Here is a 17,487-nt window from a genome sequence, read left to right as displayed (position 1 = left end):
AACTGCCAGTGGGATGGTTTCCATTCCCAATTCAGAGGAATGGAAGGTTACTTATTTGTTGGGATAAGAATGCTTCTCCTGGTATATTTCTTACATCCTGGAGCATTTTTTGCCCCCCACTTCACTACAATAACTGTAATTTTCAGCCTTTTTTTTTTTCCTGCTGTTTCTTTCAGTGTGGCATGTCCAGAGCTTTTTAGAAATGTGCTTCTTCCACAGCCTGTATGCCCAGGATGGGGCAGGTGCCTCTTGCCAAGCAGATTCACGAAGGGCTGAGCTACCCCTGCCCTCTCCTTGTTAAGGGATTCGTAGTTTCTCCTCTTTCTCTCCTGTCTGAATGTCTTGTAAGCCTTTGCTGCTCGGTCTGATTTGGTTCCAATTAGTGAGAAGCTAATTTAGAGAGGAGTATCTCACAGCTGGGGTGGGCACCATGCTTGTAAAAGCTCCATTTCTCTAGGAAACCAAGCAAAAAATCTGCTAAGCTGGTTGTAAGTTGGTTCAACTACTTGTCAAAGTGCTGCAAGGTCAGTGAGCAGCCTGTCATGGATCACTCCAGAGGCTGGAGTGAAAATATGAGCAGGTAAACTGGCTGGGAAAGGAAAAGGAGAAGGAATCAGAGAAATATTTTGCATTAGGATGTCAGTGATGCATCTGACCTGTTTGACTGTGGCAGTGGGGTCGGTGTTGGCAGAGGTGAACCAGGAGGTGCTACAAACCTCTCTGGATCACGGCCAGGAGTTAAACTGTTGTGAGTTATTCATGGATGGTTCTGCTTGCAGGATGCAGGGAATGATGGAGGGAAGGCTCAATTTCCAAACAAGCAGGAAAATGCCCCAGCAAGGTGGTGTTCCCATGAGTTGGGGCCCCACAGCTCACAGGTGCCTTTCCTGGGATGGGAATGTGTGAAGTTCAACCAGGATTTCCTTGGCATTGCTCACTGGAGGGGGATGCTGATGGGATGTGTGGGAGATGGAGAAGACCATGATCAGAACAAACAGCACAACAACAAAAATATCAGAATTAATCAGTTTTTCCTCTTAACAGTGGCTGTCACTCACATGTCCTCATACAGGAGGAAAATTCCCGAGTCCAAAGAAAGGAGTGTCAACATCTGACAGCCCCAAATTCACCCAGGGTGTCTCTTTGCAGAGCACTTACAGAGTAGGTGAGTCAGACATGGAGCTGCAGGAGAGTGTCATCCGTCTGGGTCTGGTTCCACGTGGGGAGGATTATTACAGTTCAGCAAAAATGGGCTTCATTAAACTTAAAATCAGGCATATGAAACTCCCATTTAAATAAAAAGTGATTGAGAGTTGTAACTTCCATTTAAAGTGCATCTCCCATCATTTATTTTTTATGCTGTGCCACAGTCACCGTTTAAATTATTTAAAGCAAGAAGTAAAAAGCTGCTCAGGAGATAGAAATGGATTAGATTAAAATTAATCTGACATAATCCTTTCTCTAAAAGTGCTGATTCAGTTTGTGCACAAGTTTATCAACATATTTGAGGATAAGGGATAAGGATAAATTCTCCTCTAATTTGGGAGTGCTTTGGCTTGGTGTTTCTGACAGCACAGGGAACATGCAGTGCTGTTTTAATTGAGAGATTTATGAAATTACAAATATTTCTAATAGCACAAATGCCAAACTCATTATAGATTTACACTAATTTAAGCACCTGAGTTGGTGTGTGTATGATCTGCCTCATTTCAGCAGGGAGAAATTTAGAGTTGCAAAACAGGGTCACGGGCAAGAAGAGATGTTGGCACAGGAGTTTGGACCCAAATTTTTCAACTGGTATATGTGATTTATCACCTTCAGTGTTGCCATCACCTGCCATTCCACGTTGATGCCCCACCTGGGTGTCATGGACAGGGGAGGATGTCTGGGGTCTGTAACACAGAGAACTGGATGGGAAGAGGCTCAACTCTCCAGTAAAGACCTTGGAATACCAAAATAATAAGGAACATGACATTAATGGATTTTTTATTTATCAGTGACAGCTCATGACATCTTTAAAAAGAAATCATCTGCGAGCCAGTCATGTGGTTCATTCCCCTGCTCGATTGCAGGCAGCACTAAATGAAGATTGAAATGGGATTGAAAGGGGGTAGAGCAGGCAGGGTTTGGCTGCAGATGAGTGAAATCTGTCGTCTGACAAGATCCAGTCAATAGGCATTTACTGAAAGTGTAACATCTTGTGATCTCTTTATAAAATAAATTAGAGATCAGAGTCTTGCTCCCAGGCTCTGCTAACCTGGTGCAACCACCCTTTCCCTCCAGACCCAGCTCCAGCTGGTCTCTGCAAAGCTCTCAGAAGCAGCAAGGGCTGTGACCTGCTCTCACAGCAGAATGTTTGTTGATTGGCATTGGTGTATCTCCACTTCTGCAACCAAATTTGGGTTTCCACACCCCCGGGTGCACGTGCTGTGTTGTTAAAGCCAATAGTCCTGGACTAGTGAACCCTCATTCCTGTGAGAGTGATGTTCTGTTGCTGGAAAACACGTGGGGGTATTGGTTTGGGCATTTGCTGTTCCCTCACACATGTGGAATGTCTAAATATGTGACCATGATTTGTTTGAACGAGAGGATAAATGTGCAACCCTGATGATGGTTTCAGCTGGTAGATATCAAAACCCTGTTTATCTATCAAAACCCTGTTTATCTATCAAATATGTGAAGAGAATGTTTTTTTTCCTATGTACTACAGGCAAGTGCCACAGCAGTGCCCTAGAGGACATACCCCCCATGCTGTTTGGGCAGATATTTCAGCCTTGGACTTGATCATGATATTAATTCACTGCAGTAAGAAAATTCTCTGCAACCAAGTTTGTTTTTTTCTCCTTTTTAAGGTTTGATCTAATCTCTTATAGCTCCAGTAAGAGGCTGATCAAAGGTACTGAAAGCTGGTATTAAAGGATTAGCTGGGTCACATTGAAATATGTTTTAAAACAAGCCCAGGGACCTTTAGCTTTAGTGAAGCAAGTGCACACAAAAAAAGATTTTAGGCTAACTGTGTCTGACTTCAAACAGAAAACAAACTACTGGATTAAATCTGTGAGTCATTCCTTCAGGTGGTGTGTGGAGCACTTTATGTAACTCGAGCCTGGAGAGTATCAGCAACCACTGAATCTCTCACAGCAAAACTGCAGTGCAGAATTAAAAATCAGTGTAAGCTTTGTGTCTGCACATGCCCAGCTTACAGTGTGTTTATTCTCATTTGATGTTTTCCCATAATTAGCAGCTTCAGTCTAGCCCCTTTTTTTTCTTTTTTTTTTTTTTCTGTCCAGTCTCTCCTCTCTCCCCTCTTTCCATTTGCTGTTGACAGGATCTGCCATGGAGATGTTTATCTCTGGCTGTCAGGTGAGGATGAGTGTTTCTTTGGGAGGATGTTGATGCCACTCTCTGGGCCATAACAAGCTGTTATTCTTTTTATTAGTACCGGAATTTCCTTGTTGAAATGAACTTACAAGCAGAGAGAGCATCACACAGATCTATACATTGCTCAGTGGGTAAAAGATGTTGAAATCATCCAGGCTTGAATCAGTGCCACAGGAGAGCAAGGATGCATCTCCTGGCTTTCATGAGTAGAGTGTTGGTGATTAGTAGGACTGAAGGCTGTAGCAAATCCATAGCTGTTCACCCACTTGTGAGAGCTTTCTGTGTTGTTGCTCTTTTTAAAGGTTGGTTTGATGGGGTTATGTGGCACGTTACCTTACATGCTCATAAAGTTTTCCTGAAATCTTGATTTCACCATAAATCAGCTGCCTTGGCTATCTCTGGGACCTCCTTGATGCCAGAGGTGATGGTGTTTTGCTCTAGAATTGAAGTGTTCTTAGAAGAAATAGGTTTTTAATTCATAATTGAAAACCCCATCCCTGGAAGTGTCCAAGGTCGGGTTGGGTTGGACAGGGTGTGGAGCAACATGGAATAGTGGAAGGTGTCCCTGCCCATGGCAAGGGGTGGGACTGGATGAGCTTTCAGATTCCTTCCAAACCAACCCATTCCATAATTCTGTGATAATTCCCTTCCTCAGTGGATCACTGTCTCTCTTGGCAGGCCCAACCTCCCAACTTTTCAGGTGTCTGCAGCATCATCCCTGGTTGGTGCAGTTCCAGGTTGGAAATCCCTCAGGAAGGGACGTGGCTGGGGGGACTGACCCTTCCCAAGAGCCTCGTCCAAGAGCAGCTGGCTTGAGCCTAACTCCAAAAATTGAAGTTTAAACCAGAGGTGCAGGAAACTACGTGGCATCAAGTCTAATCCTGGGCAAGGTTCACTGGTTCCAGCAAACACCAAACCTGGTTCAGAAGGTATCAAGCCCTTATGACAAATACAGGTTGGATTTGTTGGTGGGTTTTCCTTTCAGGCAGGACTGGGCTGAGCTCTAAATTTCTGTAAGACAGTTTGCTAAGTTTGTCAGGTAAAAAACCCAATAGTTTCTTCCAAATTGCTGGCCCTAAATCAGTGAGAGGGCGGGAGGGCACCTGCTACCCGGCAGATGCTGTCAAAATGGGTTTATTTGTTTAACTGCAGCAAATACAACAGCCCAGGACTCCATCTCATAACACTTTCTATTCAGTCACAGATAAAGGCTGCTGTGGATTTCTCTCCCCGAGGGAACTTTAGGTTAAATTTTGTCAGAATGCCCCGATGCCACGGAGCAGCAGTTGTTACCGCTCCGGTGCCGTGGCATCGACTGGGGCTGGAGGCTGCTCCTCAGAGATAAGCCAGGTCAGCTGTGTACAGCCATCAGATATTAACTGTTCTAGAGATACCCAGAATGGAGATGCAGCAGATACAGGTGATTATTGATTAGGCTTCAGGTAATGAAGACCTCTTGCCCTTTTAATTACCCGTAGGTGAAGCTCAACACAGTGGGCAGGCGTGGCGTCGAGGGGCTGGGGGGTAAACACGGCCCTGCACGCATTGAAAATTGCTGTGAGGAAGAATCTAAGACAGAAATTGGGCAGTTTGTACATTTTTCTCATTCTTACACACTTCTGACAACCCATTTCTCTGTGTGCAAACTGCTGGCTGGCTGCTGAGTAACTGTGTCGTCGGGCTTAGCACAGCTGAGGGTTCATCCAAAAATGTATTATTTATTAACCTCAGATTAATCTTCTTCATTATTTATCATTCCTTTAATAAAAGGCTGCATTTGAGGCCCAGGGCCGTGGTGTGGTGTAGCTGGGCAGCCCTGTGTGATGGAGAGGGCAGAGCACAGAGCCAAGGGGAGAATTATCGGGCGACGCTTTTTGTCCGGGTTGATTCCTTTAAATTATTCCAGGATTATTTAAGACTAGAAGATAAAAAATTGATCCAGTGTTCTAGCAGGGTAATGAAATGGTCTGGAGGCCCACAAAAAATACGTACAGTGTATAATTCATGTAGTTTGCTATTAAAATAAAACTGTGTGAGAGAAAAATGGCCCAAAACTCCAGGACCCACAGTGCAGTTGGCAGAAGGGAATGGAGGGATGTGGAGAGGACCTTTCCCTGATAATCCTCTTTTCCCCTTCCCCAGGCAGTTTGTTGTGGTGCTTGGAGCTTCCTTTCCAGCTCCCATGTTGTAGAAGTTTCTACAACAACAATGGATATGATTGAGGGTTTGTACAAAATGTCTTTATAGTTTGGAAATATAAAACAAAATCAATTTAATTGGAAAAAATAGTATTTGGAGATATAAAACATTATAGTATTTGGATACAATAAAATATATTTAATATATAAATATGTTTGGCACTTTCCAGCCAGGCAGTAAAATACACAGAGCCAAGAAACTTGGCTAATTCATATAAAATCACAGTGCTAAATCCAGCTCCTCACCACCACCAGTTGCCCTGCAGTAGTTGAGGGAATAACTTTCTCTCCAGGAAAAACTTCACGTGTTGTTGTTTGTTACATGCTGGGATGAACCTCACCTTTCCTTTCAGAATGTCTCAAAATTATGTACTCTTAATTTGGGTTGCTTGGGACAGTTTAAAGGGAGGATTTCCTAATTTCCTTAATTTCGTTTTGTTTTCTTGCCATGTGCAGTGAAATCTAATTTTTGTGCATCACAATTGACAGGAAATGCTGCAAACCTTGTGTTTCACACAGAAGAGCAGTTCCTGCCTGTCCAACTTGAGAGTGACATAGTGGGTGATAACATAGGAATTATGGGAATCATTAAAGATTGGATTCATCTCTGTAACTGTCAGTAAAGCCTATAAAAAATAATAGTGTGTTGTACCCACACTGTTCTTATTAAAAATGATAAATGATCCCCATTTTTGGCTAATACTAATTCCAAAATTTCATTCTTCTCTTCAGCTTTATGGTCACCATAATCTTGATGTTTTAATAGCTTTTCCCATAATAGCCCCAGAGACCTTTTTAAGTGGCAGCTCTGACTTTATGGAAGAGACTTTAAAAAAAAAAAAAAATCAAGAAGAGTTTCTTGTACTTAAAGGCAAAGACAAAATATATGAATTTCCCAAGACAGGTGACCAGAGAACATTGTTTTGGCAAAACCATAAGGTCTAATTACAATAATTACTCGTAGCAGAATTTCTGTGCAGCTTTCAGTAACTTTTTTTTCCCTGCTTGGTGTAATTTGGAAGAAGTTTGAAAAATGAAGTGTCTTTAGTTTTGTTTCTCGTCTTGAGCAGAATATTCTGGGGGCAACACAGGGAGACTTTAATTGAGTTTATCATTGAGTGCTTTAGAAAAGTGATGAGATCTGAAGGTGATCAGGAAAAACAGACCCAAGGGGGCTGTGGGTTTTGCCAGAAATCTCTGCATCTCTCATTTTCCAGGTTTCTCTGCTGGTGGCCTGGAAATTGGCTCAGAACTTTCCTTTTTTGGGAGGAGAAAAAGAGTTTGTCTGCATTCTGATAGTAAACATGAGAGGCAGATCTTAAACATCCTAAATCTGTGTTCCAGTGCCTTGAGTAGTTTATTTCTTTTTTAATTGCTGGCTCAAAGTCAAATCAAGCTGCTTCTACCACGCCTGTCACCTCCACTGCTCTTTTTCCCAAATTTTCCATAGGCTCCTTTGGAAGACATGAGTGATATTAACTAATTTAGGACAGTCTTCCCCATCTCTGGTGCCTTGGTAGAGCAAATATTCATCACTTTGTGACCTTGTGTGCAGAAACCTGCATTCCTTGGGCAAAAAGAAATCCACTTTTCCCTTCTTCCAGCATCTGCCTGCTGTGGTAGAATGTGTATTCCAGGGAGCCAAGGCTGTGTAGCCCATCAGCAAGGATTTGTGTGGATGAAAAAGGCTCTCTGTGTGGTCTGTGGAGCAAGGAAGGTTTTGGGGTTGAGTGTTATGAGTGTTATGTACCAATTGTTCAAGTAACTTCTCCATCCTCTTGTCCTGATAATCATTACAGAAGTGAAGATTTGCCATCCAAAAATCTTCATCTCATCCTGATCTCTCATGGAATTCCAGGCAATGAGGAAGAGTAAGGTAGCACAGCACAGCCTTTGGGTCTTTGGGCAGTGGGTGGTCAAGGTGGTGCTCTGCAGCTGGCCTGGGATTGCAGCTTCTGGAATTTCCCCTTTTTTTTAAAACCAGCACATATAGGTCCGAAATCTTCCTGTTATATTCCAGGTTTGAGAGACCTACTAGAATATGCTTCAAAGGGGAAACGGAAAGCGCGGTAAAATAGGCAAAAATTACACGACAGGGGCCCCAAATTTGAAAGGAGAAGTTTGTGATAAATTCCTGCAGGAATTAGAGTCTAATGTGTAATTAGAAAACCACAAAGTGCTCGTTGCTGCTCGTTCTTTGTGCTCAAAGACTCCGTGGTGGTAACTTTGGGAAACGTTTCCATCACGCGCCACCTCGGGCTGTATTTTAAGTGTCTGTTTACACAGTTGTTACAAATTGCCTGTGGGATGTGAACTGTCTATCACTTCCAGAGCAATTAGGAAGTGAAACCTTATCAAAAGAAACCCGTCAAGTTTGAAAAGCCATAAATATTGCACTGGGATCTCTAAGGAAATCAAAGGGAGTTTGATACAGTATTTTATTTACATGTTGCTGCACAAGCAGATGCACTTAGAGGTGCTCTAGTCTGTGCTGTTCCCTGTGCTCTATATTCCATTAGTCCCATGTTATTTGAGAGAGAGAAAGAGAGAATTACCCAGTTGTTTTAAGTATTATATAGCAAAGGACTGCTCCTAAAGTCTAATTCTGTGTGTTTTGGGCAGTTATATCTTTGTGATTTGTTGTGATGAAAGGAAGGCAGAGCTGCAGCTTCAGCTCTTTACTACGTTCCTCAGTGTTATGCAGCCAAATTAATAGTTTGAAGATGGCTTTTGGGAAGATTTTGATGTTTTGCACCGTAGAAATAGGTCTCTTTTAGTTCCCCCTGTGTTGGGTTGCTCTGTTTGGAGGGATCCCACATCATCACCATTGCACAGCTTTCCATTTGCCTTCTGCTTGCCTGTGACCTGCTTGCCAGGGGTTTCCAAGCTGGCACTCAGCTCAAGTGACACAATTATTCAAGACTTTTAACTAAGGCAGAGGCGAGGAAAAGCTCCTCCAACCATTATAGGGTTGCAAAGGCTGTCTTGGAAATGACGGCACAAGGGCTCTCGATGGCTCTCACCAGCAAAGAGGCAAGAACTCTTCAAGCCAGAGGGCTCATTAGCCCAGAAGAGCAGACCTATAGAACAGCAATGAAATATTTAACCTGGAAATTAGAGGCTTCTTAGCAATTAAAGGCATATCAATTCATACAGGGAAGCAGAAGCCAAAACTCTTACTGGTTTAGGGTGTAATTATGAATGGGACAATGTGACCTCCTTGGGAGGATGGGGACAGGGGTTGATCAAGACAGACCCTCCCATCCTGTGTTTTCCTGTGGTCAGTTCACCATTCCACAGTCAATGTAAAATGTTGTCATATTGAAGAGCTCAGGAGGGCTTTGGTGCAAACCTGCTGTGTGCAGAGTCCCTCAAATTCCAACACCTCTGTGCATCCCGGGGCAGTGGTGTTTGTTTGCCTGTTGCTGGCTGCTTCTGGAGGAGCAACATAATTGTTCATCAAGAGTAAATTTAAAAAAGAAAAACAACACAAAACCCAAAAAACAACCAAACTTAACTACTTGCAGCAAATAATAAGCTGGCTGAGAAGTGGTACCTTATTTGCTCTGAGTATCCTCTTGACATCAGCATGAGGCTCCTTATAATGAGATGCACATGTGTAAATATGATGATTAGATATTCCCTCATAAACATAATTATCATATCTTCCTAAAAGTCTGAGCAGGCATTTCAGAATCCTTTCATTAGAAATAAATAAATAAAAGCTAACAATCTGCATTCTGCCACTTCTCCCAGTAAACAGTGGAACATGAGGGCAGAATATATTTCCCAAAGTACTTAATGGGAGTTGGGGTCAATTACAGTTACGACTCATTAGAGTATTAAAATAAAAGTATGATTTTTAGTATAATTAGTGTGCCCTTAGAAAACTGCGGCAATCTTGTAGCCACTTTAGTTCCCCAAGCTTTGTCAGTGTGACTTGGGCAGATGTAACAGGGTTATGTTGCATTAACCTCACCCACAAACTCTGCAGCCGCCGCGACATCTCTCTCACTTCTTGTTTTATTGCCCAAATAAACTTCCAAAGATGCCTTATAAAACACAGAGCACTGTCTAATTAGTCACATAGAAGGTTACAGCTGCTTAATTTAGTGTTCAGTTTTTTGCTGATTCGGGAATTCCCAAGGAATAAAACATACAGTGGGTGATGACAGGGCTCGGCAGATCCTCCTCCCAGCTGTCTTTGAAGGGAAAAAAAATTAACAAGGAGGAATGAAAGAAGTCATGAGTCAGGTTGAAATGTTCACGACAGAAAGGTGACATTCTTGTAAAGTGCATCGTATTGTGAGAGAACTTGGAGGAGTGACAAGAACATGAGATCTGTGTGCAGGCTCAGAGGTGTCACAGTTGGAAATCTGCATTTGTAGCCATGAGGATCCTTTCATGGGGTGTGATATCTCCAGTTTTCCTAACCAACCCTGTGCTTCCAGAGCTCACCTACGCTTGGATCTTCAACGAGTACCCGACCTTCGTGCACCAGGACAGCCGGCGCTTCGTGTCGCAGGAGACGGGCAACCTCTACATCGCCAAGGTGGAGGCCTCAGATGTGGGCAACTACACCTGTGTGGTGACCAACACCGTGACCAACAGCAAGGTCCTGGGCCCCCCCACCCCCCTCATCCTCAGGAACGACGGTAGGACTGGGACAGAGAATCCCCAGCTGGGCTTGGAGGTGTTGTCCTGCACTTTTTTTTGACTGGCTGTCCCCCAGAAATTAAGAAATGGCCTGAAATATTTACATCGGGGTAAAGGGAGAGGTTTTTCCCCTTCACAGTGAGGCTGCAGACCTCTGCTCTCGCTGGGGATCAAAGTCATGGCCAGCTGTGGGATTTAGGGATGCTGTGGCCAAGGTTGCTCTTCCCGCCACTGGGAACAACTCTCAGTGTCAGGCAATAATTATAAAAGAAATACGTGGTGAGAGTTGGCAAAAGACAGGAAACAAAATGGATTTTAGAGTCTGGATATACCAGTTGTGCTCATTTTCTGCAGCCTGAAAGTGAACAAAAGCACTTTGTTGTTTCGGTAACTGTGAGCTCAGGCTGTATTTCCCAGCAGAATTAGGGCTATTTTTAGTAGTCTGTGGAATAATACAAAAAAGCAAGAAGAAAGCAAAAGAAGATTTCTAAATTTATACAGACAATTGATTTGTATTGTCGTCATTTTTGTGAAGATAAGAAAAATAAATTTACGTGTTAATTTACAATTAAAATTAATTAAAATGTGTCAGGTTTAAAGGATAACAGATAGGACATTTGTTCCCGAAATAGAAATGCGTTATTAGCAACTTCTTCTAGAAGAAGATCCATTGTCACACAATGGTATTTGACCAAAATTCCTTGCTTGTAAAACCAGGGCTCATTGCTGCAGCCTAATCACTGTTTCCATCATGTTGACACAATTCCTGTGGATGAGGAGTGGGGAAAGTCTAAAAGGAATAGTTAAGATTGCTTCATACTAACAATTTAAGTGTTGAAGAAGTATTTTTAAGTACTCCAGTAATAGGACATTTTTGCAAACCCTCCTTGGCTGGAAGTGCTGGAGAGGGATTTTTTCAAGGGTGTGTAGTGCTAGAACAGGGAGTAATGGCTTTAAACTGACAAAGGACAGGATTAGATTAGGAAGAAATCCTTCCCTGGGAGGGTGGGGAGGCCCTGGCACAGGTTGCCCAGAGAAGCTGTGGCTGCCTCTGGATCCCTGGAAGTGTCCAGGACCAGGTTGGACAGGGCTTGGAGCAACCTGAGCTAGTGGAAGGGGGTGGAACTGGATGATCTTTAAGGTTCCTTCCAACCCAAACCAGCCTGTGATTCCATGGACTGAGGCACAGCCCTCATTCCCAGCGCAGCTCATGGTGCAGGGTGGGATGTGTGGGGCTGAAATCTCACCTGCAGGAACCCCAAGGTTTCTTTTCACATTTCTTCAGTTTATGGCAGTAATTTTAGTAGCCTCAGTTGTGAGTCATTTAGGCTTTTTACATCCAATAGCTGCTGTCCTTGTCATGGTTACTTTACCTGAGCACAACCAGCCTGGCCAAGCAGCCTTTCCGTGTGGTTTTTAGAGCACTGCCTGCTTTACAGTGCCAGACTGCTGAGCTGGAAGCTGCAAGAGGAAAAGGTGCAGCTGTAGGGGATGAAATCAGATCCTGTGGGCAGATTGCTTTCTCCACCTGCTCCTTTTGTGCTCCTCTTTTCCCTGTTTTCCGCTGTGAGGCTCCAGAGATTTCCTGATAGTTTTTGCCGCAGCTTTTTGTAACCAGCAGGACATGCTCTCCTTGGCAGGACTGGGGTCCCTTCCCTGTCTCTGTGCTGTGGAATCAGAAGGTGCCTCTTATCCCATTAGTTATCCTCAGACAGCTTTTCCTCCTCAGAGAGATGAATATCATAACTGGTTATGGGATGGAGGTAGGAACAGCTGCCACGGTCACCGGGAGCTCAGGCTCTGCTCCTGCAGACAGAGGTTATTGCTGGTGATAAATACAGGGTACAAAGTGCAGTGTGTGCTGGGAAAAGGATGGAATTCCTCTATCTCTCTTAATTCCCATCTCACAAATGCATGTTGTCACCCTCTGTTTAAATATTTCCACGTAGCTCTATGCTTTTGTGGCAGTGAGGGCGTTTGCAGTGCAGGTGGAAAAGTATATAAATACTATATCATGTAAATGTAGCATTGCCAAAACCTGCACATTTATGGTTTGGGACCTGTCCTGGAAAGTGTACCCATATTCCACATAGGAATGTCAAGCAGCTCTCCCTTTCACATCATGTAAGTGCTGGTGTATAAAAGGAAAATGTAAAAGATTTTATGTTTTTTTAGAGTTCCCAAGGAGTTAAAGTTTGGTTTTGGCTTGGGTTCTGCATGGATTGGAGTTAGTCCTGACACGACCAGCTGGTACCTCCCATTGTGGAGAAAGGACTCTCTGAGCTATTTTTGTGACACCAAAGAACAAGAATGATCCTAAAGCCTGAAATAAGGTTTCCACTAGGATTGGAGAATTACTGTAGCTCAGAAGAAAAGGAATTCAAATTTGATGCCAGACAAGCCTTCTGGCAGCTCACTGAGGGATGTGGACTGGAGGGAGAGGAGGAAAGGGAACAAACCTGCCTTCTCCATTTAATAAAAACCTGTCTCTGCACCTTTTTCCCCCTTGGAAGAGCAGTGGATACCTGGGGTGCCATCCCTCCTGCAGCACCTTTGGGAGCCTCTGCACCATCCCACCCCAAAGCTGGGAGCATCCAGGTGTTGAGAGCCACTGCTCCTGCAGTACTTCACTGCTTCTCTTTAAAATGTGCTTCGGATTTTTGACATGAGAATTACAACAGTAACAGTAGGAAAGAACTGAAATAGTTCTGGAATAAAATTACCAGCAGCAGCAGCTGGATGGGCCAATTAAACTCTAACATTTCACAGGTGTTGTCAGGAAATGCATATCATCTCCTCAGACAAATTAGCTTCCTTCTGAATTCCTGGGACTTTCATCCAAAAGCACGTTTTTAAGCCTTGAAATTGGAAGATACAAAAGCCTCTGAAATGCAAACACATCAAGCATCTGATGTGCTGTGACACCGAGCCCCAAACCCCAGGTTATCTTAGCCCTTTATTTCCTCCTCCAGCCCTGCCACCTGCACAGCTAAGTCAGATGTTAAATCACCCAGGAACAGCAGGAAAAATAAGGATTGTCTGCATGGAAATGCTCTTGGATTCAGGATGGAGATGTCTGAAGTGCACAGTGTTGCTCCTTTTGAGCAGGGACAGCCAGACTCACATCATACCCTATATATATATATATATATATGTGGGTAGGTTATCATTGTAGAGGGAGCCTTGTGATTTTTCCAGGTAAAAGTCCTGATTTTTAGGTGGTTGGAGCTTGCAGTGAGGTTGTCAGAGGCCAGAGTGCAGGGCTGTGGGTAGCAGTGGCTGGAGCTGATGTCCTGCAGCCCCAGGCAGCTGTAGTTTCCGTCCCAGTGTGGGGTTATGTCACCCTGGGATTAGAGCTCTCCAGTCCCAGCCCAAGGCAAAGAAATGGGAACAATAAAAAGTGTGAGTGAAGAGAAGGGGAAAAAAAAGCCATTTTTCCTCCCTCCCATTCCTGCCTCCTTCTGTCAGGTGAATATTCTGTGATTCTTCAGGGAAGCCTCCAGCTGAAAGCCAAGATGTTCCAAGGTGGGATAGCTGCCTGAACCTGGTCAGGCTTTCATGGGAAACTTCCAAAGCTCTCCCTCTCACCCATCTGCAGTCTTCATTGCAGAAGGTGGGAATACTCTTCTGGGAAAAGATCTCAAGAAGTTGTGTCATGAGCTGCTGCTCCCAAACGTTCCCACCCAGCCTTGTCCTCGGAGACCTCTGGGCAGTCGCTGCTCTTGCCTTGGCTGAAGCTCCACCAGCAAATATTTAGCACAGAGTCTTAGGCAAGATTGCAAAGTTTTGGGAAGTCACAGTCAGGAGAACAGAGAGGATTTTCCATGGTAACTGTGCCAGACACTTCCAGCCCTTCGGGACTGCAGTGCCAACGTGCAGAGGGCTAAGGAACAGCATTCCCTGTAATTCCTGTTTGTATGGTATGGAAATGCTGGAACGTCGGCACAGACTCGTGGATTTCCTGCTATGTGTGCTGGCCAGGACATGACTGTGGGGGGAGTATTTGTATTTTTAATAAATGCATTTGGTTTTGATGACTGAGGCCGTGCAGCAGCCGCTCTTTATAGAATCTTTATAGCAGCAACACTTACTTGCAATTAATGCATTGGAAGGAAGGTGATGTCACCTGCTGTTGCATCAGAACAAGTAATATTCAGGTCAGCAGGGAAAGGCAGACTTGATGTAAGTCTCATACTGAGTATTTTCAGCTTTTAACTGTGAAAAGTTAAAGAAAAAAGGGGGTTTGGGCATCATCTTTGCAAATCAGGGGGTCAGAGAGCAGCACAGCAATTACAGGCCACCACCAGCACCTGAATATCTCTGCAGCCTCCTGTTATCCCATCTCTGTATCCCTTGTCTGTCTCGATCCTGTATTTGTGGGATTCATCTGGTCTGACCCAGCACTGCTCCTCCCTTGGCCAAGGGCCAAGAAGCTCCACACTGTTGAGATTTAAACTGCAATCATCAATTAGCTGATAATCACTATTGGGGAAATTATATGTGCCGGGTTTAAGGCAGTACAGTGACTAGAAATGTAGCCATTTATCACGAGTGTAATGGCCTTTTTATGTGCACAAATTTTTAAACACAATTTCATAAAGAGGCTGCCACGCTCCGTGATTTACTGGGGCAGTAAAAATAAAGAAATTGCCCGAAGAGTAGATGATCTCTGCACATCGAAATCCTTGGAGTTAATAGAAACCTCTATTAACTCCAGTGCTTTTAAAAGTTTTCCTAATGGCTGTTTGTTCCACATTTCATTTTCTGGAAGGTGCTGAACCTCCCTTGTTATTGCTTTCCTTATTTCACGAGTTACCTGCAAAAATCCTGAATATTCAAAAGCGAAAAGCAGCAGAGCCATGAAGAGATTTTAATCTTTGGCAGATGGTTTGGAGAGCTGGTTCAGATTCTCCTCTGGCAGTAAATGGGAAAAGAGCCCCCACTCCACGGCTGTTAGGAACAGGCCATGTTTAAAATGAATGGATTAATTGGGCAAGTAATGATGTATAGAACAGCTCTGTGCTGGCACGGGAACACTTGTGAATGTACTGCAGAAATTCAACCAAGCCTTAGCATCTCTTTTATGTTCACAGGGGTGATGGGAGAGTATGAGCCAAAAATAGAAGTGCAGTTCCCAGAAACGGTTCCATCTGCCAAAGGAACAACGGTGAAACTGGAGTGCTTTGCCTTGGGGAAGTAAGTTTGATCCATTATTATTATTATTATTCCTCCAGCTTCTCACTCTCGTAGCCCTGTGTTGTGGAGTTTGCAGCAGTTCCTAATGATTCACTTCCCTCAGTAGGAGTTACTTACTGCCAGTTTTCATATCCCACAGAGGGCTTTGGGAGCAGGAGCTCAGCTCACCAAAAATATAAATTCTCAAGGAAGAGAGATGGAACTTCATCTGGGAAGATGTCTTTGGGCATCTCCTGTGTTGAGGTCTCATATAACACTTAAAACACATCTTGGGTTTCATGGAGTAAACACTGACAACACTTTCAAAATGTTTGGACTGTGAGGAAAATGATCATAGAATCATGGAATGGGTTGGGTTGGAAGGGGTTTTAAGGATCATCCCATTCCACCCCCTGCCATGGGCAGGGACACCTTCCACTAGCCCAGGTTGCTCCAAGCCCTGTCCAGCCTGGCCTTGGACACTTCCACGGATGGGGCAGCCACAGCTTCTCTGGGCAACCTGTGCCAGGGCCTCCCCACCCTAAAATGACTGTATTGTCACAGCAGAACTGCGTCAAAACCAGCATTTTAATAATATAAAATCTCCTGGTTTTAAGGCTCTGTGAGCAATACTTTATTGGTAAATGTATCTATATTTATGTTATATATAACCTACCCATAATAAAATAGTCCCAAGTCCTGTGCCAGAGCCTTCACACTGGCCACGACTTCATCATCCTCAAACGTGAGACAGAGTTAAGTTGACAGGAGCTTTTCCTGCAAGCCTTATTTTGCTTTATTTTCCTTATTTAGCCCAGTTCCTACAATCAGCTGGAGGAGGGCAGATGGGAAACAGATCCCCAGGAAGGCCAGGAGGCACAGGTCGAGCGGACTCCTCGAAATCCCAAATTTTCAGCAGGAAGACGCTGGACTCTACGAATGTGTGGCTGAAAACGTGAGAGGGAAGAACGTGGCACGAGGACAGCTGACATTTTATGGTGAGCAGGCTGCCTGCTTTCAGGGGGGTCATTGCATCCAGTAAATGTTTTGTGAGGATGTAATTCTGTGAGGGGATTTTTTAAAAGGCCTTCCTTTTCAAATGGCACATCTCGAGAAGGGTGTAATTTGAAATAAAACCTGTCTAAATGGTGCATATTAATTGAGAGTCAGAGCAGTTGGAAGGAAAACATAAAATACTGGGAGGACATTGGCATGGTAACAGGCTGAAAACACTTGGAAAAGGCTCATTTGCCTTCTCCTGGCTGGGAGGGGAAGGCAGGTATTCTGTGGGAGCATCCTCGTGGTTACAGCTTGGGATTTATTATGGATGTGTTACCCCAGCTTGTGTGAATAAACGTTAATTGCTTTTAACCAATTAAGGACTCCTTTCAAGAGGGATCACTGATTGCACAGCCTGGAGAGTTGGGATTTAACCCTGTCAGAGCCACCAGAGCCTTCTCCACTCAAAGGCTTTTTACACCTGCTCTTCTCTCCCTGAAATCAGAGGTTTTGAGCCAAGCATGGTAAAAATGTGCAATATCAGCTTCATAGGCCCCTGTGTTAAGTACAGGATGAATTGGTACCACTGATCCTGCTGCAAGTGTCTGTCCATCCCCAAATTCCTGCTGGAAACAGCCCCATCTTGCAAAGCAAATGAAAGGTGTGGATTTAGCTGTGTAGAGGTGAGTGAGAGTCCCAGGGAGGGGGTTTAGAGGTCCCAACAGGCTCTTGGTTTGGTACCAAGTTTCTGTTTGAGATGTTTTGGAGGGGAGAAGCTGCAGGTTCAACCCTTACACACAGAGGTGTGCAGAGCCCTCCCTGCCACCAGAAATAATGTGGTTTTGTCACTGCCCTGTCTGATCTTCAGGAGCACAATGGTGCTGTTCTTTATAGAACACATGGACAGAAATTCAGTGTTTTCTTCCCAAATGCTCCTGAGGGTCCAGCTCCACTCAGCAGGGAAGGTTGGGTTGGACTCCAGAGATGAGAAGATTTTTTTTTTTCATTTATAGTAATTTTACCACACTAAAAAAAAAGAGTTTAGAACGAACCCTCCTGGCAAAGCTGAATTGAATTT

At 44.0% G+C, this 17,487-nt stretch overlaps 1 protein-coding gene across 5 annotated transcripts in view; it reads left to right on the top strand.

The window, feature by feature from the left end:
* The window catches only part of LOC127471583 (contactin-4), a 283,238-nt gene that overhangs the window by 199,788 nt on the left and 65,963 nt on the right, over nucleotides 1-17,487 (top strand). For all 5 annotated transcript variants that reach the window (XM_051788645.1, XM_051788648.1, XM_051788644.1 and 2 more), the window contains 3 exons: nucleotides 10,031-10,234; nucleotides 15,329-15,431; nucleotides 16,224-16,408. In XM_051788645.1, the coding sequence (XP_051644605.1) occupies nucleotides 10,031-10,234; nucleotides 15,329-15,431; nucleotides 16,224-16,408 (492 nt within the window). The remainder of the gene's footprint in view (nucleotides 1-10,030; nucleotides 10,235-15,328; nucleotides 15,432-16,223; nucleotides 16,409-17,487) is intronic.

Source organism: Manacus candei, unplaced genomic scaffold (assembly GCF_025592945.1).
Source record: "Manacus candei isolate 608988 ecotype Guabito, Panama unplaced genomic scaffold, ASM2559294v1 h1tg000025l, whole genome shotgun sequence".
NCBI classification, from domain to species: Eukaryota; Metazoa; Chordata; class Aves; order Passeriformes; family Pipridae; genus Manacus; species Manacus candei.
Note: the sequence above shows the minus strand (reverse complement) of the source record. Positions and strands in the feature narration are given on the sequence as shown.